Source organism: Pochonia chlamydosporia, chromosome 2 (assembly GCF_001653235.2).
Source record: "Pochonia chlamydosporia 170 chromosome 2, whole genome shotgun sequence".
In the NCBI taxonomy this organism is placed as follows: Eukaryota; Fungi; Ascomycota; class Sordariomycetes; order Hypocreales; family Clavicipitaceae; genus Pochonia; species Pochonia chlamydosporia.
In genome coordinates, this window is record NC_035791.1 from 3,390,531 (window position 1) to 3,414,765 (window position 24,235).

The 24,235-nt window shown below is 50.0% G+C and overlaps 12 protein-coding genes across 12 annotated transcripts; 6 read left to right on the top strand and 6 right to left on the bottom strand.

The window, feature by feature from the left end:
* Nucleotides 1-3,199: 3,199 nt before the first annotated feature.
* VFPPC_03121 (proteasome subunit alpha type 6) lies at nucleotides 3,200-4,254 on the bottom strand (the record flags this gene model as incomplete). The annotated part of the gene is made up of 5 exons (XM_018282663.1): nucleotides 3,200-3,586; nucleotides 3,654-3,866; nucleotides 3,925-4,019; nucleotides 4,107-4,166; nucleotides 4,248-4,254. 5 exons carry the CDS (start codon nucleotides 4,252-4,254, stop codon nucleotides 3,200-3,202), a joined length of 762 nt encoding a protein of 253 aa, XP_018147224.1.
* Nucleotides 4,255-5,141: 887 nt separating this feature from the next.
* Nucleotides 5,142-6,365, top strand: VFPPC_13397 (proteasome subunit alpha type 6; the record flags this gene model as incomplete). Its single annotated transcript, XM_018291174.1, has 1 exon — nucleotides 5,142-6,365. The coding sequence occupies one exon, from the start codon at nucleotides 5,142-5,144 to the stop codon at nucleotides 6,363-6,365; it is 1,224 nt and encodes a 407-aa protein (XP_018147225.1).
* A 323-nt stretch (nucleotides 6,366-6,688) lies between these two features.
* Nucleotides 6,689-7,606, bottom strand: VFPPC_03122 (phytanoyl-CoA dioxygenase family protein; the record flags this gene model as incomplete). Its single annotated transcript, XM_018282664.1, has 1 exon — nucleotides 6,689-7,606. One exon carries the CDS (start codon nucleotides 7,604-7,606, stop codon nucleotides 6,689-6,691), a length of 918 nt encoding a protein of 305 aa, XP_018147226.1.
* A 630-nt stretch (nucleotides 7,607-8,236) lies between these two features.
* On the bottom strand, nucleotides 8,237-9,122 carry VFPPC_03123 (pre-mRNA splicing factor; the record flags this gene model as incomplete). The annotated part of the gene is made up of 3 exons (XM_018282665.1): nucleotides 8,237-8,419; nucleotides 8,500-8,864; nucleotides 9,074-9,122. 3 exons carry the CDS (start codon nucleotides 9,120-9,122, stop codon nucleotides 8,237-8,239), a joined length of 597 nt encoding a protein of 198 aa, XP_018147227.1.
* Nucleotides 9,123-10,228: 1,106 nt separating this feature from the next.
* On the top strand, nucleotides 10,229-10,925 carry VFPPC_03124 (lysozyme; the record flags this gene model as incomplete). Its single annotated transcript, XM_018282666.1, has 3 exons — nucleotides 10,229-10,373; nucleotides 10,447-10,577; nucleotides 10,632-10,925. 3 exons carry the CDS (start codon nucleotides 10,229-10,231, stop codon nucleotides 10,923-10,925), a joined length of 570 nt encoding a protein of 189 aa, XP_018147228.1.
* A 1,028-nt stretch (nucleotides 10,926-11,953) lies between these two features.
* On the top strand, nucleotides 11,954-12,859 carry VFPPC_03125 (nitrilase family protein (Nit3); the record flags this gene model as incomplete). Its single annotated transcript, XM_018282667.1, has 1 exon — nucleotides 11,954-12,859. One exon carries the CDS (start codon nucleotides 11,954-11,956, stop codon nucleotides 12,857-12,859), a length of 906 nt encoding a protein of 301 aa, XP_018147229.1.
* A 354-nt stretch (nucleotides 12,860-13,213) lies between these two features.
* On the bottom strand, nucleotides 13,214-14,888 carry VFPPC_03126 (spermidine synthase; the record flags this gene model as incomplete). The annotated part of the gene is made up of 5 exons (XM_018282668.1): nucleotides 13,214-13,491; nucleotides 13,842-14,082; nucleotides 14,175-14,467; nucleotides 14,537-14,572; nucleotides 14,858-14,888. The coding sequence occupies 5 exons, from the start codon at nucleotides 14,886-14,888 to the stop codon at nucleotides 13,214-13,216; spliced, it is 879 nt and encodes a 292-aa protein (XP_018147230.1).
* Nucleotides 14,889-16,797: 1,909 nt separating this feature from the next.
* VFPPC_17534 (hypothetical protein) lies at nucleotides 16,798-17,067 on the top strand (the record flags this gene model as incomplete). Its single annotated transcript, XM_022429234.1, has 1 exon — nucleotides 16,798-17,067. One exon carries the CDS (start codon nucleotides 16,798-16,800, stop codon nucleotides 17,065-17,067), a length of 270 nt encoding a protein of 89 aa, XP_022285739.1.
* Nucleotides 17,068-17,728: 661 nt separating this feature from the next.
* Nucleotides 17,729-18,099, bottom strand: VFPPC_15607 (hypothetical protein; the record flags this gene model as incomplete). The annotated part of the gene is made up of 2 exons (XM_018293360.1): nucleotides 17,729-17,982; nucleotides 18,087-18,099. 2 exons carry the CDS (start codon nucleotides 18,097-18,099, stop codon nucleotides 17,729-17,731), a joined length of 267 nt encoding a protein of 88 aa, XP_018147231.1.
* A 776-nt stretch (nucleotides 18,100-18,875) lies between these two features.
* On the bottom strand, nucleotides 18,876-19,190 carry VFPPC_17533 (hypothetical protein; the record flags this gene model as incomplete). Its single annotated transcript, XM_022429233.1, has 1 exon — nucleotides 18,876-19,190. One exon carries the CDS (start codon nucleotides 19,188-19,190, stop codon nucleotides 18,876-18,878), a length of 315 nt encoding a protein of 104 aa, XP_022285740.1.
* A 214-nt stretch (nucleotides 19,191-19,404) lies between these two features.
* VFPPC_17532 (hypothetical protein) lies at nucleotides 19,405-19,893 on the top strand (the record flags this gene model as incomplete). Its single annotated transcript, XM_022429232.1, has 1 exon — nucleotides 19,405-19,893. One exon carries the CDS (start codon nucleotides 19,405-19,407, stop codon nucleotides 19,891-19,893), a length of 489 nt encoding a protein of 162 aa, XP_022285741.1.
* Nucleotides 19,894-21,345: 1,452 nt separating this feature from the next.
* On the top strand, nucleotides 21,346-22,873 carry VFPPC_15608 (guanine nucleotide-binding protein alpha-2 subunit; the record flags this gene model as incomplete). Its single annotated transcript, XM_018293361.1, has 5 exons — nucleotides 21,346-21,463; nucleotides 21,606-21,790; nucleotides 21,962-22,119; nucleotides 22,182-22,440; nucleotides 22,529-22,873. The coding sequence occupies 5 exons, from the start codon at nucleotides 21,346-21,348 to the stop codon at nucleotides 22,871-22,873; spliced, it is 1,065 nt and encodes a 354-aa protein (XP_018147232.1).
* Between the last annotated feature and the right edge of the window lie 1,362 nt (nucleotides 22,874-24,235).

A 24,235-nucleotide genomic window follows, 5' to 3' on the forward strand; every position in this document is an offset into this window, starting at 1 on the left:
AGTTTGCTGGAGGAGAGTGTCTGGTCGGATGTGGTGTATAGAGCGAGTGGTGAAGTGAGGTCCGTGAAGTCAAGTGAGGTTGACTTGGATCCGGAGGTGACGGAATCGATGAGTGGGTGTGCTGTCGTCAAGTTCCAGGGGTATGGAGCCCCACTTGGGATTTTTTGGACACAGCCTCGATTTCCCAAAGATCCAAATGAGATGCAGCCCGCTTCCGAATTGGGCAGAGCAGCATGTTGCGGGACGGGACAGTTGGTGAAAATACGAAAAGGTGGCAGCGTAGTCGTTGCGACTATTTGCAGAGGAGCAGACGTTTATGGATCGATATTCCCGTCTTGGCTTCGCGTAGCTTCGGTTCGCTTCAAGTCAGCCTCGGCGGGTGCGACGTGCAAGACGCATGTAAGATGTGAGACAGATAAACGTGGTCCTGCTGAAAAAAAAATGCGATGAACCTTACATGTCATACGCGCAACTGGCCGTCAATATCGGGATAAGGGATACCTCGCTTGGCATCATGGATTGGAAGTTAGAGTAACCACCAGCTTCTCCAGTTTTACCTCGGACTTGTGGCCTGGGCAAGTCATTGGCTCATGTATAATCTTGGTGACGTCGAAGAATACATCAACATCAGAGTGCAAGCTGTCACCAACATTGATTGGTGGGCAAGTTTGCGTCGTTTCCCATTGTGGACATGGACCGAGCAGTTTGTGTGCATCGTCAATCATTGTTCGTTTACTGTACGCCAAACTTCATTGTTCAGTCTCAACAGAATGCCCCAATCGGCCACCACAACCATGTCAGTCGGCGACAAACAATTTTACCAGAGTTGCGCTTTTCTTTTTTCGTCGGTACAGTCCGTAGTCGTCAACGGAGACTGGGCCATTAGACCATTAAGATTTCAATACAAGCAATATAAAAAACGGTCCCAGCGACGATCTCTATCAAATTTTAACTGAACCGAAACCAAAGAAAAAAATTCAGCAAAACATAAAGTGGGTGCAATTAAGCCTTGTACGTCAAATTCCGAAAGGCAACTCTCTCTAAACCCCCGCCATGCAAGACTATTGGCGAACACCTTGACATTTGACAGACAAGGTTCTGTTCTGTTCTGCCCAGTCCCCTGGAATGTCTCGCGGGCAGACAACCGGGGCCAATTTTGTCGATACAAGTCGATGGAGCACATTGTTATCTGCAATGCAATGCACTCCAATGCGACATCTTATTTTTAACAGACTTGATCCCTGTCCAGCTGGAACCCAAGAGACGGTTGACCAAAAAGCCACGCGAAAGTCCGCTCCGGGCCGTAGACACCGGCGGGCGAATGGTCGGGCTCGCCCGTTGAACAGGCAGGGCTGAGGCTGTGTGCATGTGTGGGAGGCCTTTTGGGGAGGAGAGACGAAGGAGGGTGACCATATTTGGGGATGGGCTTGGATGTATTGGTTAGACTGGGCGGGAGGGGTTACGAATTGGGAAGATGGGTTTTGTCCAATGGTCTTGGTGTGTGTGGTGTTTGGGGTCTGGAAGGGGGAGCTAGTAGATTTGGATATGTGGGCGTGATGACAGAATGACGGTTGCGATGGGGATGCCCATGTGGGTGATACGTTGTGTTTGGGTCGATCCGGAAAGTCCTCGATGGGAATTGGCATCGAGAAATTGATGCTGGGTTTTTAGCAAGCGAGTGTCGATCCGCTTGCTCGGTAAATTCAAGTAATATTGCTTGTGCTATAACGGGGTATGGACTGCGAGGCTGCGAGGGTAGAAATATTGCGTTGCCAAGTTGGGTCTACTTGTGGTTGAGGTTGCAGGGTTTACTGCAAGGTTGTTCATGATTGGGACTCAACTTACGCGGCCAACTCGACGGTGAACTCGAGTGTCACTCAGACGTCTTGATTGGTTTGAATAGTGAAGTTCAAAGTTGCTTTTGCCCAAGCCGTCAAGGTGTCATCTCATACTAAGTGCGCAGCTACCTTGGTAGGAAAAGTAGCACCCAGCAGGGAGCATGCACGGAATGCTTGCATCGAGTTACAATGTTGGAGGAAGACAAAGTCAACTCACCAATACAGCAACTAAACCTGATCGAGCCTATAAACCAACACTCTTTGTGAGACACAAAGACATGGTAGCAACGAGACTGGTGAACATATGCTGCTTGCCCTCTTCACCTGGAAGCAGATGTTTTCCCCAGTAGCTACGCCTATACGTGTAGGGTAGGCAACTAACTTCATCTACAGAACCCAATTACTATCAATGCCCTCAATCTTTGTTTCCATTTCTAGGCCACGTTTGTACCGTCTTCATTTACCCCAGAAATCTACATCAAGCCTCAAAGCCATGATATACCAATCACCACACCGGAATAGGGCTCGCAGTGCCCGCGGCATAACAATCTCACCACTACACAAACACTTCCATGTTCTCAACCCAGAAACAACACTGGAAAAGGTAGCGGAATTTCCCACTCATTCTCAATATGGATTGTTAGCCCGAGCTCTGACAAAACAGCCTAGGATCACATCTTGTAACAGAGAAACGATTTGGTACGAGCGGGAGGGTTCCCATATGAACTATACCGACCAAGCATCAATATAAGCTCTTTTTACTCCAGCAAAGATAACTACAGGCAAATAACAGGCGCAAAGCCTGACAAACTGTACTCAAGAATGACAGAAAACGGTGGCGGTGTCAACGAATATGACAGATACACTTACATTGTTTTGTTTGATGGCATGCTCAAGTTGGCTGCTCAGGAGCAGAGTGCTGACTGTCCCAAAACGTCAATGCTGATTCCTTACATGCCCAAAGCACGCCGTACTTCACTTGTCAGAGTACTGATAATGGTTCCTCGAAATCGCTTCAGGATCGAATGTGTAGGGCAATAAGTGACCTGTCTGGCGCGCTCGCAGTCGAGCGATGACAATCGAACAAGATCAAGGTGCATATTGCCGGTGGCATGTATTTTTACATGACGCCAATTTGACTCGTTTCTCGCGAGTATAGCCCTGACGACTGTACGCAGTTAGTTCACATCCTCCAAGTCTATGCAACACCCGCTCTTGTCAAGCAATCACACAATGGGGAGCACCCTATTTGACAGTCGTTAGCTGCCCGTCGCGACACGGCATTTCTCAAACCATCATGCCATTTCCTCTATCGGAAGATGTATTGTACAATTCCCACCACTTCTGCACAGGCGTCAAATCTAATCCTTCTCCGCAATAGCTTGTAATCTGTCGTCAATCTCCTCCTCGGTGAGCATCCGGAATGCGGGATCGGTACCCTCCTTGCCGTCAGTGCGAGGACCGCCGCAGATTCCAATCTCAATCTCTCCCTTCTTGAAATCCATGCTCAAAACTGTGCTCAGGGTCGTAATGGCAAGCTCCACGACCTCCTCCCAGGAACCTTCGGCACAATCCTTGTTGCGAAGCTTCTTCTCCAGATGATTCAGCGCCTCCTGCTGTTTGGGGCCAGCCGCGGTGCCCTTATATCCAATGTAGTATCCGGCGGGATCGCACTTGTACAGTTGTGGGCCGAACTCGGAATCGAGTGAGATGATGGTCGTAGCAACACCATAAGGACGCATGTATGCCTGTAATCCATGGTCAGAACACAAAAAAGGAAGGCCATACTCGTTGTCAGAAATAGACGATACGCACTCTTTGGGTGTAAACTTGGCTAATGTTGGCCAATCGCTTGGCGAGGACGTCGGCAGGCATCTCGTATCCAAACTTGTAGCGGAACTCGGCAGCCTCGCCCTGGGCTCTCTGGGCAAACGCTCTGGCATCGGCAATGGAGCCAGTGATTACGCAACCCACTGAGGGAGAAATCTGGAAGATGTGTGAAACGGAGGAGGGGTCGATAAGCTTGTCCTGCGAGGGTGCTTAGCATGATGCCGTTTCATCACATTGTATGGAAGATCTGTCTTACTGGCACCTTCTTCTGCGACAAGACAACGGCGCAATCCTTTCCTCGGACGCCTACTGACATGATGTTGGCTGCGGTGATGGCCTTGAAGGCATATTCTGTGCAGGTTAGTTATTTTGTTCGCAGGTCATTGAGCTTCGGTAAGGGCGGCCGTAGACCCTTAAACTATTCGATGCGGAACGTACCAACTTGGTATAGACGGCCATTGTCGGAGAAGATGGTAATGTGTCGGTCATAAGCGCTGGCTGTTAACAAGCAAAAGTTAGGTCAAGACAACTCCTATCAAGAGAGAAGCTGTAGCTCCAGCTTGGTGTGGGATGACGGACCAGACATTGTGAATAACCAAAGGCCCTGCCCAGGGCTAAACGACGATAAAAGGTGATTGAGTATTTAACAGTAGCTCAAGGCGAATGAAAGATTGAGAGCAATGGATATACGTTGCTGGATGTTCGATGACGGTGAGGGAAGCTGTCGATGTCTGGACGCGTTACGTTAGCATGAGCTTGCCTGGAGCCGCACAAGGCAACGGAAGCTTGCGAGCAAGGCTGGGTTGATGCCTTATCAAACATTCGTTACGCCTGAGGCAGCAAGAACAGGAACACTTACCAAGCTCCAAGCAGTGGGGTCTTCTGTGCTGCCTCAACTCCACCTATGCGCAGTCAGGAAGGACGCTTGCTGCCCAACGAAATCCTATTAGCCGTGAAACAACAGGAGCAGATTTATGCAACGATCCGAGCGTCTTCCACAATCAGACCTGCTAGAAATTTTTTATTGGATTCTGCCGAAAATTTTTGGGTGGATGAGCGATGAACTAGATAGTTGGACACTCTAGCCATCCAGTCTCTGAGAAGCAAGCAAGAGGGGCGGACGTTTTTTAGACTGGACCGGGGTCTTCATCAGACCCAAAAAAAAAGTCGGGAAGTTTATGTTGTACGCAACACCTGCCTCAACGCTGCAGCAACTTTAACTCCAAACATCCAGGACAACACCAAAGATTCTGCGGAATCGAAAGGCCACGAGGTGTGAGATCTCGCATAACGTCACAAGAACAAAAAAGCTCGAAAACGCAACGCAACGCAAGGTCTGTTGCAGAACCGACCACCTTGCGAACAGGAGGCTCGTGTGACGATTTTTCTCCGACTTTGGCCCAATCCGTCGTCTTGCCTCACTTTTCGCAACCACCAACGAGAAAAATTTCCAAGATTTCGACCTGATACAAAATGACGTCGTCGCAGAGCACAACAGCACAGCAGGTGCCGGCATGGAAACGATTGGGCCTTAAGCTCAAGCAGCCCGGTGCTGCAACAGACTCTGCAAATGGTGGCACCCCGGCCGTTGGGCACCCAAGCAGCACCCAGCGCGAAGCCCAGTCGAACAAAAGGAAGAGTGAAGCCCCGCTGGCCACAGACTCATCCTCATCTATTAAAAAGGCCCGAACGGACAAAGAATTCCCTCGGAGTGCTGAGAAGAACTCAAATCTCAAGAAAAAATCCAAAACAGTCACATTTGGAGACACTCCGACAAAGAACGGAATCACATCCGCATCACACAACTCAAACAAGGACAAGCCAGCCAAATCAAAGAAGAGCAAGGGCCCTGCCAAGAAACAGCCGCCGGTCAATCCAAAAGACATCAAGCCGGCCCTTGACTATCTCCAACAGTGGAAATCGTCGCGTGACAGCTGGAAGTTCAACAAGAATTTCCAGTCTCTACTTATCGACCGGGTATTTGACGCCGATGATATCCCCGCAGAAAACATTGCGACTTTCTATGAGTATATACGCGACCTGAAAGGATTTGTGAGGACGAGGCTGCGAGAGACTGCTATGGAAATAAAGACGAAGGATATTGCAGATGGCCCCTCGGGCTTCCCAGCGGGCACTGGGGCCCTCGACGCCAAACAAGAGTCGTATGAGCAACTACTGTCCGACCTGCTAAGTGCGACACGAATCGGAAAGAAGCGAAAGGGATATGACGAAGTTGAATTTGTGGCATCGTCTGAAGCGGGCGATGTTATTATCCGCCGGGTCGTCAAGCGAATGAGGGCAGAAATGATTCTTGACGAGCTCTCAGACGGAGAACAGACGGACACCAGCCGCACAACACAATCCTCCGACAACACCTTCACCACCAGCGAGAATCACACCACAGTCCGCACTGACGGCGAGAAGCAACTCAAGCTAAATGACGGGACATCGAGACGCCGACGAAAGTTGCGGGTGAACGTGGACGATAGTAGCAGCTCAGAGTCGGAGTCTGACAGCGACTCTGATTCGAGCAGCAGCTCCTCTGATGACTCTGACGATTCAGACTCCGACTCCGGTGATGAAGCAGAAGCTCAAGAGGACGATGGCTATGAATCATCAAGCAGCTCATCGTCATCTTCGTCTTCGTCGGCCGGCGAGTCGGACTCGGATGATGACAGTGCCGACGATGATGATTAGATTAATGTATGAGACGAGAGATGCAATGGCCCTCGCGGGATGTGTATGAGAACGAATGTATTTGGAGGATATTTAGACTGTACCATTTATGACATGGGCAAAATGTCAGATGTGGGGGCAATTAGATAGATACCCGAATGTCGTGTTGGCGAGTATACTTTATGTGTACGAGGGAGAATGGCTGGGAAGAAAATAGTTGAGAGCAGCAATGCAAGCACAATGACATTTACACCATTGCCCATCTCGCCCTAAATGAGGTATCCAACCGTCAACACGAATACCAAACAACACGATGATACTTCCAGCACGTCTTTACCTTTTACCTACGAGTACAGCTTTGTGAACCCCCCCTCAGGCGGTTGCAACCAATTCCGGCCATCGTACTCCGTACCCTCCGCCTCGATAATATGAAACGTGTAAATAATTCTTCCCTTCAAACTCGTATTCCTCTCACTCTTGTGCAACAAATTCCCATGTATCAACACCAAATCACCCGCCTTCACCTCCCCAGGCACATACTCGCCGTCCACATCCCCACGAACCCCCGCCTCCCCCAGAAACCTCCTCCCCGTATTATCAACCATCTCAGTCCCAACACCGCCCTCCTTCCGAACAAGTCTCTTCTCAACCGCCGCCCACCTATGCGACCCAGGCAGAAAACTCAAACACCCATTCTCCAGCGTCGCATCCTCCAGCGCGTACCAGAACCCCGTCGCACTAGGCGGATCCGTATACAAGAACGTCGAGTCCTGGTGCGGCGGCACCGCGCCCCCTATCTCGGGCTGCTTGCAAATCACCATGCTCTGCAGACACCGCGGGTCCTTGTAGCCCAGTGATCGGGCTACATCCGCGGGACTCACTTCGCCTGCTTGTCTGAGCGCGGGGCCATCGATAAGGTGTGCGAAGGGGGCGGACTGGGTGTGCAGCCCGTGGCCGATTTTGTTGACGGCTTTCTCCTTGGGCTTTGTGAGGTTGCCGGCGGAGTCGAAGGCGTCTTCCTCGAAGAAGAAGCGGATTTTGTCGCCGGACGTGAGGAAGTATTCGTCGCCTACGTGGTCTGTCTTTTCGCCGGTTGAGAAGCGTGTGAGGGGGTGGTCTGCGAGGGGGAAGTTGGTGAGGAGGGAGTTTGTCTCGTTGAGGAGGGATGTTACGGTTGAGGGGTGGAGGGCGTTGCGGATGATGAGGTAGCCGTTTTGGTGGAAGGAAGTGAGTTGTTCGGTTGTGAGGCCGGAGGTGGTCATTGTGATGGTGGGGACGTGATCGGGCGGTTGGTGGGTGTTTTCGGCGTTTGGCCTCTGAACTTTTCGATTACTATTGTTGGATTATTTGTAGACGATGGTGCTGAGTTCGTTTGGCGTCGAGATCGTAGGGATATAAGTGCTCTGTGAACGAGGTGAGATGTGGTCGAGGTCGTTTTGCTGGCCACCCCACGTCGATTCTCTCCACAGCGGGGTGATATTGTATGCAGGATGTGACACGACGGGGAGCTCCGACAAGATAGGCTACAGCCTGGTTTACTGCCTGTTTTAGTTAGCTTTTCTTATTTATATGATGTTATGATATAAAAGTTTGAGTGTTATACATTGGCTGTATAAAATATCTCACTATCGGAAGGGCAGGTGATGCGTGGTCGTATGGGTCGTATTTCGGTTGACCACGGACAAGAGCTGCACAAAAGACGTCAACTTGCATAGTATTATGTATTATTATAGTGTCGAAAATACGACCCCAATTGTGGTGTGAAATTATGTACAAGAATTAAGCCCTCTTGAACGCCAAAACACAAATCCCCGATATATGTATGCTGCGGGAAGAACACTGAAACAACCCAGCGCCAAGACGTAAACTGCAAATTCATTACTTTCTGTGCTTTAAGCATCAATCGAATCCTCCAGAAAATCATATCCATCTTCGGGAGGCAAGAGATAGGCCGACACCGCTAGACCCGCGGCCGCAAGCAGAGAAATGGCAGCGCTGGCAGTGCTAATGTACCACGAAACATCGAGGTTCCAGCCAGGAATAGTAAACTGATCGTCATTATCATACAGATACGCCTAAACACAGTAAGCTACAATTCGCCAAACGAAATGTCCAAATAAAACGAGGACTATAAGCGGATACGAGGGCAACATACCACAAGAGAAATAATGACAAACTCCACAACAGACACCAAGGTCAGCATGCCGGACACAAACGGCCAGCCAGTCTCGCGCTTGTACTTGCCGCCCCTCATGACGACCAGGAAGCAGACCAAGCTGGCTAGACACATTATGGCGGCCAGCGAGGCCATGAACCCGACCGTCTTCCACATGTCGCAGAAATATCGCTCGCCCGCCTGGCACAAGTCGGCGGTGGGAAATTCCTTGCATGTAGGGCTATCGAGATTCGAGCAGCTCTTGTGTAGACCGATGTGCTTCTCGACGATGTCGCCTTTGGGTGTTGTGACGGAGTATGACACCCAGTTGGGGATGAAGATGGATGCGACAATCATGGCGGTCGCTGCATCTCGTTAGTATATGAGCTCATTTCCATTTACATAACCGCAATGACGAGCAATGCAGCGCTGCGCATTTGGACGTTTCTCGTGGCCGTTTTGGTTCGAGTGCTTCATCGACGTCATTGTGTTACGCTGCGTTGCGGGGCGCGACTGGCTGGAGGTGGCGGGAGCCTCAGGAAATGGTAAGGGCAAGAATAAGGATTTCACGTACCGGCTGCAAAGGCCACCAGGGCCGACGAGTATACGTAGACTTGAGTCATGGTCGCGGCGTGCAATGGGTGTTGTCGCGTGGACAACAAAGTGTAGAAGACACGTTGATGAAGGAGTTTGAAGCTGTTGATTGCGTGGCGGTGTCGAGACTGATTGCTCTGTGGGAGGTAAATGTCTGCCTGGTGGACAAGGGTCTGGTTCGGCTCTGCCAACTGCAAGCACCAGACATTTGATGGGGAACGGAGCTACTCGCTTACTTCCAGTCTTGCACAACATTGAATGCTTCTTCAGGCCGAGTCGGCCGAATCGGGACATGCGATGCTGAAACTGGACACAACACCAGCCTCCAACAACTAAAACTAATTGTCAAAGAGAAGAAGTCGCTTTAATTGATACAGAATGTATTCACACTTACAATACAAAGTGGTCCATTGTAGAGTCTGCACGTTGACCAAGTCTTTGCCTCTTCTTCCCTTCCTTCGGTCGTACTCAACTATAGTATACGAAATTGCATCACGGACTTCCACAGCACAAGGTTTGACGATAAAGCATCTAAAACCACCACCCTCACAGATCACATCTGCGAATCGTTCCACATCTCATTCCACAAAACAAACTCAACCGAATCCCTTTTCTCACTACCCGCCACGTGAACCCAGGGCCCCATACTCAACTGCCCAAAGACCCTACCCTACGTAATACCGTCGATCTCATCGCCCCCAAGGCAGATCTACAAGTAAGCCCGGATGCCGAAAAATGCCTTTTCAATAGCCCTCAATCCAATGTCTTGGGTGGCCAAAATTCGTCTTTTCAGCTGTTCGGGTTTCTCGCATTGGTACATATCTGATCGACATGGTAAGCTGGACCAACTAAACTGGACCTAGGCGTCGATCGCAACATATATGGGGAAATAGCTGTACGTCAGGGTTTCAGGTCTTATTGCGAGTTGCCTTGCTTGCGAAGAACGCTGGTATTTGGTTGGATGGGCTATGCGATGTTTCTATTTTGGAATTCCAAGCACTTGCAAAGGGAGATGTGTATAATAAGACGGAGCCTGCTCTGCGAAACCGTATCTTGTTCTGGTCTTACGTGACTTCTGTTCTATACTAAGAAAATTAACACTTTGTTAATACAATCTTCCTTGATTCAAGTCACAATGGTTCAATTGTCGCTTTCGACCGCCCTCTTCTTGGCAGCAACTGCCCTTGCGGCTCCCAACCGCCGCGCCTGTGTTGGACCTCCTATCAACGATGCTACCGTCCAACTCATCAGGGACTCTGAGGGCTTTGTACCCTCACCCAGTGCGTTACGACCTATCTAGATGCCCTTCACGACTTGCCATGTTCAAAATGCTGATTCTTGCCCGTGAAATAGAGCCTGACCCTGTTGGCTACCCCACGGTTGGCTATGGCCACAAGTGCCAAAACTCAGGTTGCTCCGAAGTCAAGTTCCCGTTCCCTCTGAACGAAGATACCGGAACTCAGCTGCTCAAGAGCGACATTACTGTGCGTTGTCCCTTCGCTCTGGTATGTGTGTCCTTACTGACATTTTAAATGCAGCCCGCTCAGCAGTGCATCACCCTTGGAACCGGGTCTAATGTTCGGCTCAACATCAACCAGTATGGTGCTCTGGTCGATTGGGCATTCAACATTGGCTGCGGTGCCGCCAAGTCTTCTACCCTCATCAAGCGTCTTAATGCCGGTGAGGATCCTAACACTGTTATTGCCAATGAGCTGCCGCAGTGGAACAAGGGCGGTGGCAAGGTCTTGCCTGGTCTTGTGAAGAGGAGGGCCGCTGAAGTTAAGCTTGCGCAGACGGCTACTGATCAGGGTGCTCTTCCCGTTGGCTGTTAAGAATACGGTTGTGCGTACGTGGTGTTGATTTGGCGGGGACCAAATTGGCTTTATTAGATACAGAGGAGGGTCAAAGTATCTGAACAAGGAAGGTATCGCATGTCACGTTATGTGCTGAGGCACATTGAGCTGTGTTGGTGTATACCTGGATATATCCAAATACCTTTGACCGAAGACTGGACGAGCTTGAAACTTTGAACTTGGACGGCTGTCGTAACCTAGATACATGTGTTTCTACATTCTGCTGATTCTGCCTCGATGTACGTCTTTCTTTCGTGAAGGAGCTGTATTGGTTTTAATTTCCTTTCAATTCATGTAAAACACTATTGAAGTGCCTGTCATGGACGGACCGAAATTTGGTTGCTCACCTCGTGTAAGTCACAATTCACGAACCAGGGTCCCACAGGCCATGGGCTGCAAGGTTTTAAAACCGGCTACCCTCTGCATCAAGGACACAAGGACTGTGCTATTCGGAATGTCAATTCTAGCTGAGAGAGCGATTGAAATGATGTGAGCCAGCAAATTAAATGTAGGGCCACGATAACGCAGGTCATTGACATGCGCGAAGGAGGTGATATGTATGTGTTGGTGCAATGTCATCCCTGGTATTAACTGATGACCCTTCTCAAGTACCACAGGCATTTGCAAGTAAATTCTTTTTTATTAACTAGAAAAAATACATGAAGAGTACATCAACCTAAATCCGATCTCACATAGGCACCAGGCACCATTCTTCAATGCCAATCCGTATCCGTTATTCGGACCGGCACTGCAACAGTTGACCCCCAAAACCCCACATTCACCAGTGCCGTCACCACCCGCTTCAATGTTCCGCAATCGCAACGGCCTTCCACCTCCGTTCCCCAAAACCCTCCTCCAACTCGAGTCCATCTCATCGTGAACCCCACGAAATGCGAACACCATCCTCCCTCCGACGACAACTCAGAACCCTCACCCGAGTAAACCCCCTATCACCAAGTCCCCTCCCCTCAATATCACCCTTTCTACACACCCACTTCCAGCGCACAATGTCGTCATCCGTGCTCAAAAAGCCCGTCAAGCTATCATGCATCCAGCTCGCCTCCGGCGCCGACAAGGCCGCCAACCTCAAACACGCAGCCTCGCAGGTCGCCAAAGCCGCTCAGGCAGGATCCAACATTGTCGTCCTCCCAGAATGCTTCAACTCCCCCTACGGATGCCAGTACTTCCCAGACTACGCCGAGACGCTGCTCCCCTCACCACCTACACGCGAGCAGTCGCCGTCTTACCACGCCCTCTCCGCCATGGCATCCGAGAATAAAATCTACCTCGTGGGGGGGTCTATTCCCGAATTCAGCCCTGACACAAAGAAGCACTACAACACGAGCCTGATATTTGGGCCTGATGGGAAATTACTGGGCACCCATCGAAAAGTGCACCTATTTGATATCGACATCCCCGGCAAGATTACGTTCAAGGAGTCCGAGGTTCTCAGCCCGGGGAATAAAGTCACCTTGGTTGATTTGCCCGAGTATGGTACCATTGCCGTAGCAATCTGTTATGACGTGCGGTTCCCTGAGCTGGCTATGATTGCTGCGAGGAAGGGTGCGTTTGCGCTGATTTACCCAGGGGCGTTTAACTTGACGACGGGCGCGCTGCATTGGAAGTTGCTGGCGCAGGGGAGGGCGGTGGATAATCAGATTTACGTGGCCATGTGTAGTCCTGCGAGGGATATGAGCGCTTCGTACAACGCTTGGGGCCATAGTATGATTGTTGATCCTATGGCTAAGGTTTTGGTGGAGGCGGAGGAGAAGGAGGCCATTATTGAGGCTGAGATTGAGGGGGGTGCGATTGCGGAGGCGAGGAAGAATATTCCGTTGAATACGCAGAGGAGGTTTGATGTTTATACTGATGTGAGTGCTTCGGGTGTGAAGTTTGAGGAGCCGGGTTTATAAAGTCAAGTTTAGGCGATTGGCTGAAGGCGTATAAAAATGTAGAGTAGATAGAACGAACAGATTGATCAAGATGGCTGGGCATATCGGGCAAGTCACTTTCAGTGCACAAACCCATTTAAGGGGAAAATGTTGATTCGCTATTCTATCCACATTCGCGGGATCCTCTGTTTGAAAAGGTGTCCGAATTCACGATTGAGGATGAATCTTTCCTGTTTGCTTGTCTTGAAGCCATTTTGTGCGCTTCCCAGCGCCCGTGTCCGATCCATTTACCGTCATATCAAATCATTGCAATACATCAAATTGCCGCCATTCTTTTTCTATTTCCTCCATGCCAATCCCATCCTAGTTCGTCACTTATTGCAGAGCCTTCTTAGCAAAGGTTGGCAAGATGAAGCTGGCCTTGTGGATCTCGGCATTGTAGTAGCGGCACTTAGCCTCCTCCTCCTCGGCAGACCACTGGCGCAGGGGAACACGGACGTTGCGGTTGGCGTCCTTGCAGCAGACCATGAAGCCAATCTGGCCAGATGGGTAGGTAGGGATGGTGGTGTAGGCGTATTCGGCAACGGGGAAGATCTCCTTGCAGTCCTTCTTGAGCTGGGTGATGAGAGGCAGGTGGAGCCACTGGTTCTCGGCTGTACAGGAAAAACGGAAAAGTCAGCAAAATACTAGTCCTTTGCCTTGTATGGGCGGGGTGTAGTAGGAGTGTAGAGGACATCGACAAATTTGTCGACCCTCGACAAAAGCAGGTTCGCGTATTGTCATGCTACTCGGGACTACCTGAGGCAGAGCTGAGGAAAGCAGCCGCTAGCTTTTGGAAAGTCCCTAGGAGAGACGGTACGTTTTTCTCTTCTATGAAGTACCAGTTGAAGAATGAAAAGGCTAGAGGTCTGGCAGCTAGCCAGACAACTGGCGTTTTCCTTCTATCAACCTCTGCCGCTCCTAGGGACCCTCTCACTTTCCTCAAGAAAAAAAGAGAACATACAACCTTGGGTAGTAATGACGCCACCATCGCGCAAGGCATCATGGAGAAGTTGGAAGTAGGGCTTCTTGAACAGGCTCTCTGCGGGGCCCTCGGGATCGGACGAATCGGTGATGATGACATCGAAGCAGTTCTTGTAGTCATCGAGGAATTTGAAGCCGTCACCAACGTGGACCTTGGACTTGGGGTGGTTGAAGCCCTCGGCCATCTTGGGGAGGTATTGTTTGGACAGTCGGATGACAGCCTGTAGGCTGGTGTTAGTCGGAGTGCAGTGTCGCAGTGTCATTTGGATAAACTATAGAATAAGATTAAGCATGAGCAGCATTCGACACCTACCTCGTCAATATCGCAAAGAGTAGCTTCCTCGACGCAGTCGTGCTTGACAACCTCACGAAGCACGCCACCATCACCGCCACCGATGACAAGCACCTTCTTGGGGTTGGGGTGCGAGTGCATGGCCAGATGGGTGATCATCTCCTGGTAGGAGAACTCGTCGCGCTCGGTGGCCTGGATGACATTGTCCAAGACCAGAACGGTGCCGTAGTCCGTGGACTTGAAGATGAGAACATCCTGGTACTGGCTCTTCTCGTGGTGCAAGACCTTCTCAACCTTGAGGGTCATGGCCTGGCCTAGGATGAGGTATGAGTTTCGTGCGGAAAACGTGAATAAGCTCCGTCATGAGTTGGTGGCGTGCTTACCGGGCCACATGTCCGAGATCTCTCGGAACCAGCCATCTGGAATCGAGTTAGTGAATATATTCTCCTCATAGTCGCGCCATGCAATTGTCAAGTAAGCAACGTGAGATGCCGTAGGCGACGGTTCAATGGGACGACTAGTCGACCATACGCCGCCAAATAGTGATTGCGCAGCTCTATTAATGGCTTCAAAGTAGTTCTTGCACAAGGCCGCAGGATATCCATCAATGGGCTATCGCAATGGCATCATGTAGCGCAAAGTGAGACTTTGTGCCTCACAGCGCGGGGTAGCAAAAAAGTTGAGCGAAAACAAAAACGACATACCCTTGATAGTAGGGTGAACAATCTCAGACATCTTGGCAGAGTATTCGAAATATCGAGAACCGCAAATTGGTTGGCGAAATCGGGGTATCACAGAAGTTGGCGAAGACGAAGGGAAGGAAGAAGTTTTTTGAGCGAAACTCGAATGAAGCTGGGCGTAAGCAACTTTTTGATCCCGATGATGTCTATGGCTTGAGCTGCCGATGGTGGGGTCGAAAATTTTTGGAATTTTTGGAATTTTTGGCAGCGGCGCCCGCGGGGCAGTTCGAGCTGTAGACCAGACTGGAAGTATCATGTCAACTTTTGTCCACCTTCAAGGTAGGCATGGGGTAAGTTCTCAAAAAATTGCCTACCTGGGTATCTAGCCCACAGTTGGAGACTTGCTATGGATCCCATTTGCAAGTGTTATTCGAACATTGGGCTGGCTTTCGTTCTTGGCGACCGACCAAATGGCTCATGACAATTTGGAGTGCAATTGGCAGGATTTGGATGTGGGCTCGATACATTTGTACGGGTTCGGCACAATCTGGAAGGTTGTCTGGTGCATAGTAAGTTAATTCTGGGAGGGAAAATTGGTTGGCAAGGAGTGATTGACAAAGGTCAACGTGTAGTTGAAAGTCAAACCGACCTTGTTCAATCGTTTTAGACTCGGGCAATTCGTCCGTAAACAGAGAGACGTACTGTGTTCCAGGTTGTTGCATATTGAATTTGAGCACCAATTGACGCTGGAAAATAAATCACTGAGTACTTAAGTAGGTTTCATGCAAGTACAAACTTGGCAAAGGTGCTACTGTCCGTCTGGCAACCAGTAACTACCTTTCCAGACTCCTGTTGAGTGTACACATATACGCAATCACAGGATTGCATACACAACAAGCCTAGCAATCATGGCAAACTTCACAAGTCGAAGCCTGTTGGCCACCTTACGATACTTCCAAGATAATGCGAGCCTGAGAGACCTATCGCTATGATGCTAAGGACGTACTCATATCAGCTCCCAGTTCAAGCTGTGATCATGTCCATCGGCCAGCCATTCCAAGCATTGACGATAAAGGTACTCAATGGCAAGGCTGAGTAATTTCGTACTGGAATTTCAGATGCCTCAAGGCAGTTTAAGAGGCAAAAATGCTTTTTTCCGGAGAGTGTCACCAGCATCTTGCTCGCATGTTGACCTGTGTCCACGATAACTCCAGGTACACACATCTTGCAAACGGTAATTCGGAATCATTCACTTCTTTCGAGGGCATTCAGGCTAATGAGGTAAGATGTAGGTCATAGATTTCCCGGGCTGGAATAATTGTTTGGAACGACAACGAATCTCTGGCGACCCAAGGCCAACCACAGGCTCAATGGCTCATTTAGGTCTCGACGGTAAGATTAGTTTGCACAGAGGCATGAGCAAACGACAGCATACCATCAATGCTGGAGCACAAGAGTGACGACGCTGAGATGACCTCGGGTTCTGAATAGAGTGCCTACTCTGACTGGTTATATTGCCAACATCCCAGCATATTGACGGGTCGAATATATCAGCCTGTTCATAAGACTTGGTAAATGTTCAAGCTATTACTACCAGTTTATCCATGTCTCTCACCGCTTATAATACTAAACGGCGGTTTGTTAATTGTCCCATGGTATTAACAGTCCCCCAATCTTTGATATCAAATTCTATATGCACCCTACCAAGGGTTGGGGGTCACCTACTATTAGTGTAGCCTCTTCCTTACTGGCAGGTCCAATTGTTTGCTAACCCATGTCGTCTTGTGATGGCGCTGGGATCTGTACAGAAATACGCTGCAGTTTGTTAGATTGCATTGTGAAGAGGACAGCGCAGAACCACTCTCAGACCTTGGCACGACATATGCTGCTGCTTTCGGGGTGCGATGGCCCAAAGTTGAAATCCAGGCATGACCCAGTGCCTCCTCGTGCATGATGCACAGTGGATGACTGAGGCAGAACTGCCACCTTCCACCTTCCACCTTCCACCACAAGTCTCAGGTTGTCCATTCAGACTGGGTGTGGTTTACAATGTGACTCAACAAGCTCCAGCCTCTCCTCTTTTGCATTCACAGAAGCATCAAATTGCATTGGAATGCGAATCAACTCCGTTTCCATTTTGCAGCCTTCAGTCTATCCGCCCCGGCTCCCGTCTTTTCCGCAGTATGCGGAGTACAGTACCCAACTCTCAAAAACGGATCATGCCATGCTTGTAAAGTGGAACGGCCCGTCGAGAAGGCTAACATGACTGGTGACATAGACAAGAACGCACAAAATCAACAAGACATCAGCAGATGGGGGCAGCTGTCCTGTGGCTGGTCCAAGGGTGCATCAATGTGCCACGAAGACTGCAAAATCCACATGGCACATGGAGTCATGAATTGCCGTCAATGTCCGCCATCGGCTGTCAAACCGCATGCATAATGCAATGCATACTCGACTCAATTCTTCAACCGCCAGCCTCAAGGACAGCCGACACATATCTGTGCCAACACAGACTAGTTCGCGTTAGCCAATCCAATTGCCTCTGAATTGGTACGCTTGTTGCTCATTCAAGTAATGCCAGAGTCAATCAAGGACATGCATGGAAAGCCTGCTCATCGGCGTACCCCTGAGTTGTCTGGTCCTTTCCTGACAATGACGAGTTTGGTACGGTCCCTGGTGGGCGATGAAACAATCGCGCTTCCCGGCTGATGCTGAGGTTGTGCCCTGTTGAATGTCAGCAAATCATTAAGTAAAGTCGGCAAAGGCACCAAGCTTAATGACCAGCGAATACACCCAACCCTGCCCAGCAGAGAGTGCTTCTCTCACAAATTTGAGGCCGCCCTGGAACATCACTGGAGGCTAACAGGGTATTGAAGATAGTCATCTGTCTTGTCATATATCAACCTCTACGCCACAGCAAATCAGGAAATTCGACCTCTTTAGTGGGGGACAGCCAACTCCTTCAATTCCGGCCTTGATGCTGTGGTCCACTGAAAATATGGAATACCTGCAAGGGGATTTTCTCTTGAACTGATCATCGGCAAAACTGCCACGCAACCACGTGAAGCGCCTGTCAGTCCATGTCGCTAAAACCCATGGTAACCCGGTTAGGGGAATTGACTTTGAATGGACCAGACGGAATCCCCCTCACACCACAAGGCCCAAGCACAAGCACAAGCACAAGTGGTACCACATTTCTGGCATGGATCGATTCAAGAGTAACGGGACCGGCGACTTTCACACATATTGCGAACGGAATCCATTGTCAGTACAAACTTGCAGGTATTCGTCGATGTGCCAAGAGGCGGGTTCAATGAAGATGGCACTCGGTTATATCTCAAGCCATTTGTTTGCTACACGCAGTCGCATCGAGCACACCCCCGATACGAGCCTTGAAATTATACAAAGGCATGTCCATGGGCGCAGACATCAGCTGGCGGATCAGATTGCTACATAACGAGCATCCCTGACGAACAGGTTAGGAGACTTGTACTGACAACACTGCCAAACTCGCCATCAGGGCAATTTATAGCATCGTGGTACTATAACCCTGACGAGGAAGGGCACTAGCCTGGAGGCTAAGGCACAAGCACAATCAAACCAAGAATACGGAGCACTTTTCGAAGCCACTCGCGCCACAGACCACGGTAATGGGAACCTGTTCAGTCTTAGTGCCCAGTTGCCGTCGCTGGCGGCGTTATCATGCATCTTTTCTGTCTCAACCAGGCCTCCTGGACTCTCCACTATATCAAACACCTCGCCTATCACCGTTGCCTGAATTTTCGGCGGACAATTGGTCTCATGCACTACTGATGGGTCGCAGCCCGGGGGTCCGACCCGGCACAGAAACTGGGATTGGACTGTAACAAGGAGTAACATCATATCCCATGACCAGTAGGTCGGAATGCACCCTGTGCAAGGCAAGGACATGGCGCTGCTCGTAATTTCTAGAAGCAAACCAACAAACTTATTGCCCGACAAGCATCCAGGAATGATACTGTATGAATGAAGTCCTCATAGTCTCTGGTGCCTCAGGGGATTATGTGAAGGTGCTGAACTTGGTAGTTCTGCACAGTTTCCAGTTTACGACACCAACAATACCGTGGCTGTTGGTACCGACGCCAACAACACAACAAGCCAAGTTTGGACATCGCCGCGAACAAAGCTGGGCCAAATTAGTTGCCTGCTTCCTTCTAGCCAGGTTGGAAAGCCAACAAGGGAGACGATTGGGCCATCGCGGAGTTGGCGCCGAGCATGGAGTAATTGTCCTGGTCATGTCTCGGGAACGACCAAACCTAATGAAGCTGTCAAGGCACTGCCCGTAGAAGCGAGGCCAAGTAAGTACATCCCCCATATAAAGCACAGAATACGGTGTGTGAATCGTTCCTCTCAAAGCGACTGGCCAGTTCTCCGCAAGATTGGGATTTGCCACAGGAGCAAGAAAACAGAACTCCGGGACAAGGCGAACCGATCACATCCTCTGGGGGTCAACAAACTACCGCGGCACGGAGATTCGTCCACTATGCTGCATCCTTGGGCAGTTTGGATCTCATGTCAGAAGTGAGTGAATGTTGAGGAGTCAACGCCAACAAAGACGGCAGAACTCACAACTCTGTGGTTGCCCTGCTCAGTCCTGGCTGAAGGGTGGATATCTGGTGTGTCAGCCCCTTGGCTTCGGATTTCTTAGGTCGCTCCAGCCACCAAAAAAATGGGCAACGACTCGGGAGGGCGCCCCGTGCCGTCGCAGGGAAGTCTTGTCCTTTGTCTCAGTCTTCAACAGCGCTGTTACTCGGTTTGGTCCAGAGAAATGGCATTCCAATTGTCTCTTGACCCAGGCGAACCTCGTCAGAAACTTGGCATGCTTGATTGATGACGACGGAGGCGCTGAAATACCTTTATCAGTTTTCAAGAATCAACCCCGTATGAGAAACCAGGCTTTGTGCTTCGAGCGGATTTCCATTCTCCGAAAATGCGAGCCACTTTGGTCAGTTCTCTCATTTCAGTCTGCAGCCTCAGGCTCTTTTCGTCATTGCCAGAAGCTGGGCGAAGAAGGCTGATTTAGCTCGATACTCGCCGTCGCCGGAAAGATTCTGTGGACAGAGCTAAAGTAGCTCAGAACAAGATGGTTCCCACAGATTGTGTTGTTTGTGACAGCCACCAGAGCTTAAGCAAGCTTTCGGGCGACTTCCATATTTTGTCCTTTTTGCTGAATACATGACGCGAATACCCAACCGAGGGCCAAGCTTCTTCGTTGAGACCGTTACTGTGCGCCTAGGGCCAGAGTCTTCGCCAGCCCAACATGGCCAGAATTCCACCGGAAACAGCCACCGTCCAAAGCTTACCAGTCACCAGGTTTCGACCTTGCGAGTCTTACTTTGGCTCTGGCAACTCCGCGCCGATTAACAAAGTCCCTTCGGCGGCAAGAAGGGTCAGCCAGCAAAAGCCACGTTATTGTCTCTGTGCGACGACACCTCAACTCCAGCTTGATGACAGCACGGCCTGACGGATGAGGTGCATTTTCTCGAACCATGATTCAGACGCAACAGGAAGAAGTGCAGCTTTGTTACGCAGTAAGCACGAGTCGGCTGGCCTAAGACCCGGGTGGATTGTGGCAATTTCACAAACCGCACACAGAGACAGGAGGGCGGCCGGCACCAACCAGGCTGATCTTGGACCGCCATGCCGCTTGGTGACCCCCCCCCCCCCAGTGCCATTCTCATTCATCAACCCCCATCTACAACACATGTATTAGCCTTGTCGAGCCCACTCATCCGTGGTCCATCAAACCCACCCCTGCAACCCTCCATGTTCCCATGTTCTCTTTCTCCCATGTCCTGACCCATGCCCACTGACTACAAATGCTACCCTTGCTAGCAGCTTCAGCACCATAGAAGGACGAGAGACGGTAAAAATAATCATAAAGGATCCTTTACCACTTTCCCCTACCATTTGCGGAGTTATCTGGAGAGGGGAACTGTTTCTTTTTCTCCCGGCTTCCCGCTGGCGTTTTCTTCTTTGACCAAATCGTTCTCATAGCCGTCATCAATCAGCCACCGGCCAGGACTGAAGCCGAAATTGTGGTTGTTTGGTCCGTTGTTTCCTTCAACCTCCCTCTTGGATCACCAGGCCCTCTGGAACTCGGCGGTTCAGCACCTGCACATGACTCGCTGTGCGCAACTTGTTCGTCGCCCGCGAAAGTGAGCTTTTGGGTAAACGATTACTTGACAAAGGTAGGCAGAAGCTCAGAAGCTCAGAAGGGGTTTCTGTGCTGATTTTTGCAGAACGTCTATAATACTCCCGTGCAAGACTCGACCCTGCACCCCAGCACATCCTCCTGTTGGTTCAGGCTTCATCAATCGGACCACGGTGCTCCCCCACCAAAGACGACTCTGCGCCAGCCTCCCTCGAGCTCCCGCCGTTTTCTTCCCTGCGGTAGTCGGTCGATATTATTTCTCTTCGTTGGGAGCCTTATTTCATTTTTCGATCGCGTCTTTCCCTCGGACCTGAAAATGTGCTTCGGAGGAAGGGACAAAACGAACGGCGAGGCTGCTCGCTCGCGTGAGATTGACCGCGGCATACGCCAGGATGAGAAGCGTAAGCAGAAAGAAGTTAAGCTGTTGCTTCTAGGTAAGCGTCAACTCAAATGCAGGGGATGGTGCTTTCTGTACTGTCGCGATTGCCACGATTGCACTTGGCATCCCAATGTCCATCGTGTAACCATTTATGAACCCATCGAACGAAACAGCGCATTAACATTGTGAACCTACAGGTGCTGGGGAGTCTGGCAAATCGACCATCCTGAAGCAGATGAAGCTCATATATTCTCAAGGCTTCAACAAGCCCGAACGGTTGGAGTGGAAGCCCGTTGTTTTCAGTAACATTATACAATCGTTTCGAACGATATTTGAGGCCATGACGGAGTTGAATTATCAATTCGACAACCCTGACAATGAGGTAGGTTCCTCCTCGCATTATCTGTTGGGCGTCACCCCAACGCGTCTGGTCGATTCTCGCAACCATTCCATCAACACATCCACTGGTTGTGATGAGCGACTGCGAATTTGCTGGGCTGGCTCTTCAAATTCGCGATATTGAAGCGAATGGGTAGCTAACTGGATACGGCAGAAATACATGGCGCACATTCTTGTCGAGCATGAAATTAGCCCCGAGGACAAGCTGCCCCAGGATTATTTGGAACCCATCAAAGCCTTATGGCAAGACAGTGGAGTGAGGAAGGCAATTGCCAAGGGCAACGAATATGCCCTTCACGATAACCTAGCTTAGTAAGTTTGCTCTTCCCAGAAGTAGCCACGACCGATGTCCGGCGCTGACCAGATTCAACAAGCTTCATTGACGACATGGACCGGATATGGGGCGACGGATACGTACCAAATAACCAAGATCTCCTTCGTTCTCGACTGAGAACGACTGGTATCACGGAAAGTGTCTTTGATCTCGGCCAATTAACATATCGAATGTTTGATGTTGGCGGTCAGCGATCAGAGCGAAAGAAATGGATTCACTGCTTTGAAAATGTCCATTGCTTGCTTTTCTTGGTTGCTATTAGCGGTTACGACCAGTGCCTGGTAGAAGACAAAGACGGGGTAAGCCCGACACATCCTAAACTTGGTGGCTAGTCTCGAAAAGCCGCCAAAATTCTCATATCACAACGTAAACTAATTACCCCCACAGAACCAAATGAACGAAGCCCTGATGCTTTGGGAGTCCATTGCCAATTCACACTGGTTCACCAAATCTGCCATGATCCTCTTCCTCAATAAGATGGATTTATTTAGAGAGAAGCTGCCAAAAAGTCCCATCAGCAAATATGGATTCACCGACTACCACGGGCCCGAAGACGATTACAAGGCCGCAAGCAAATACTTTTTAGACAAGTTCCGTGCTTTGAGCAGAAACCCCGAGAAGGAAATTTACGGTCACTTCACGAACGCCACAGACACCAACTTGCTAAAGATTACGATGGCATCTGTGCAAGACATGATTATCCAGCGTAATTTAAAGCAATTGATATTGTGACAATGAAAGCGCCAACCCTCATACCAACAATCCTTTAGACAGGTTTACTTTCTTCTCACCGCCCCGGTCCAAATCTAGACTTTACACCTACTTTGCCTTCGTCGCCTTTCAGCTTTACCGACTGTTTTATGTATGCGAAGTCAGCGAGGATGGGGGGTTGGCACACTATCCAACTTATTTCAGTTCCGACTCATGTACTCGGATAGAGGAATTATGTCACTTTCACCAAACAATCGACCAATACCGACCGGCGGCCAATTGGTTCTCACATTTTACAGTTTGTATGAATATATGGATTACGGCCGATATTATTCGACATGTTCTCAGCTTTTCTTTGTTTTATCATTCACGGTACTGGGGTGACGGCTCGCACAACAAAATGGGGGTATTTGGTCATGAGCAACCTGATGATCACACTGGGGTGGTAGCTATTCAAAGCCAGCTATGTGAAATTTACCGCAACGAATAGAGACACCGACGATGGATCACGACCAGTGCCAGAGTGGGCCGAGTAGCACTTTTTTTTTCTGTTTTCTTTCCTGCCGGCGATGGCATTTTCGCCAAAGGTGTAGGTGACATTGTTCACCTGGGACCGAGATTGTCTGGCCACGGAGCATGCTGATGTGTTAAAAACGAAAGACCCGTCCCAAGATGTGCCAACACCCGGGCCTTGCACTGGATGCATACGTGCTGTGGAACGCTGGCCTGTGGCTGCGAAGTTGTGTCGAGTCATTGGAGGGTATACCATGCAATACACGGCCAACAGGAGGTTTTGATATGATGAAATGAGGGCGGAAACAATGAAATTTGACAGTCACGGACTAATGAGCTCTCTTGCCATGAAGCAACAGAAGTGAGGACCATGGGTGATCTGTGCCTCTGTCAAAGTTCCAAGCTTGTTATCTGATGGGTGTCACAGACCCGCCACCTTTAGGGCGAGATATCAAGTCCCGACCATCCATCCGACAACATGCGCACAAGCCTCAGGACGAACCTAGCTGTATTGTATTGTCGCACCGGCCCGAAAGCCATGCGTCTCTCACCCCGCATGATGGAGACGCTTGAGCTGATATGGAAAGAACTTGGCTGTGTAGAAGCTTTTGGCTTCCGGGCATCGGGGGAGGGGGGCTGCTCACGAGGTCGTACAAGTGTTGCCTGGACACGTATTCCGAGATGGCCCTTCCCGTGGGCTGTTATGTTTATCTTTCATAAAATCAAAGCAAGAAGTAGCGATGATATGAGATTCAAATGGCAACTTGGGAGCTTAAATTACTTGGTAGCCTGGCAACATTGCAAATAGATCACCGTTTTTAATACCAGTCTCTTCCTTTCTACGCTGATTGGTGAATATGTTGAGTCGCC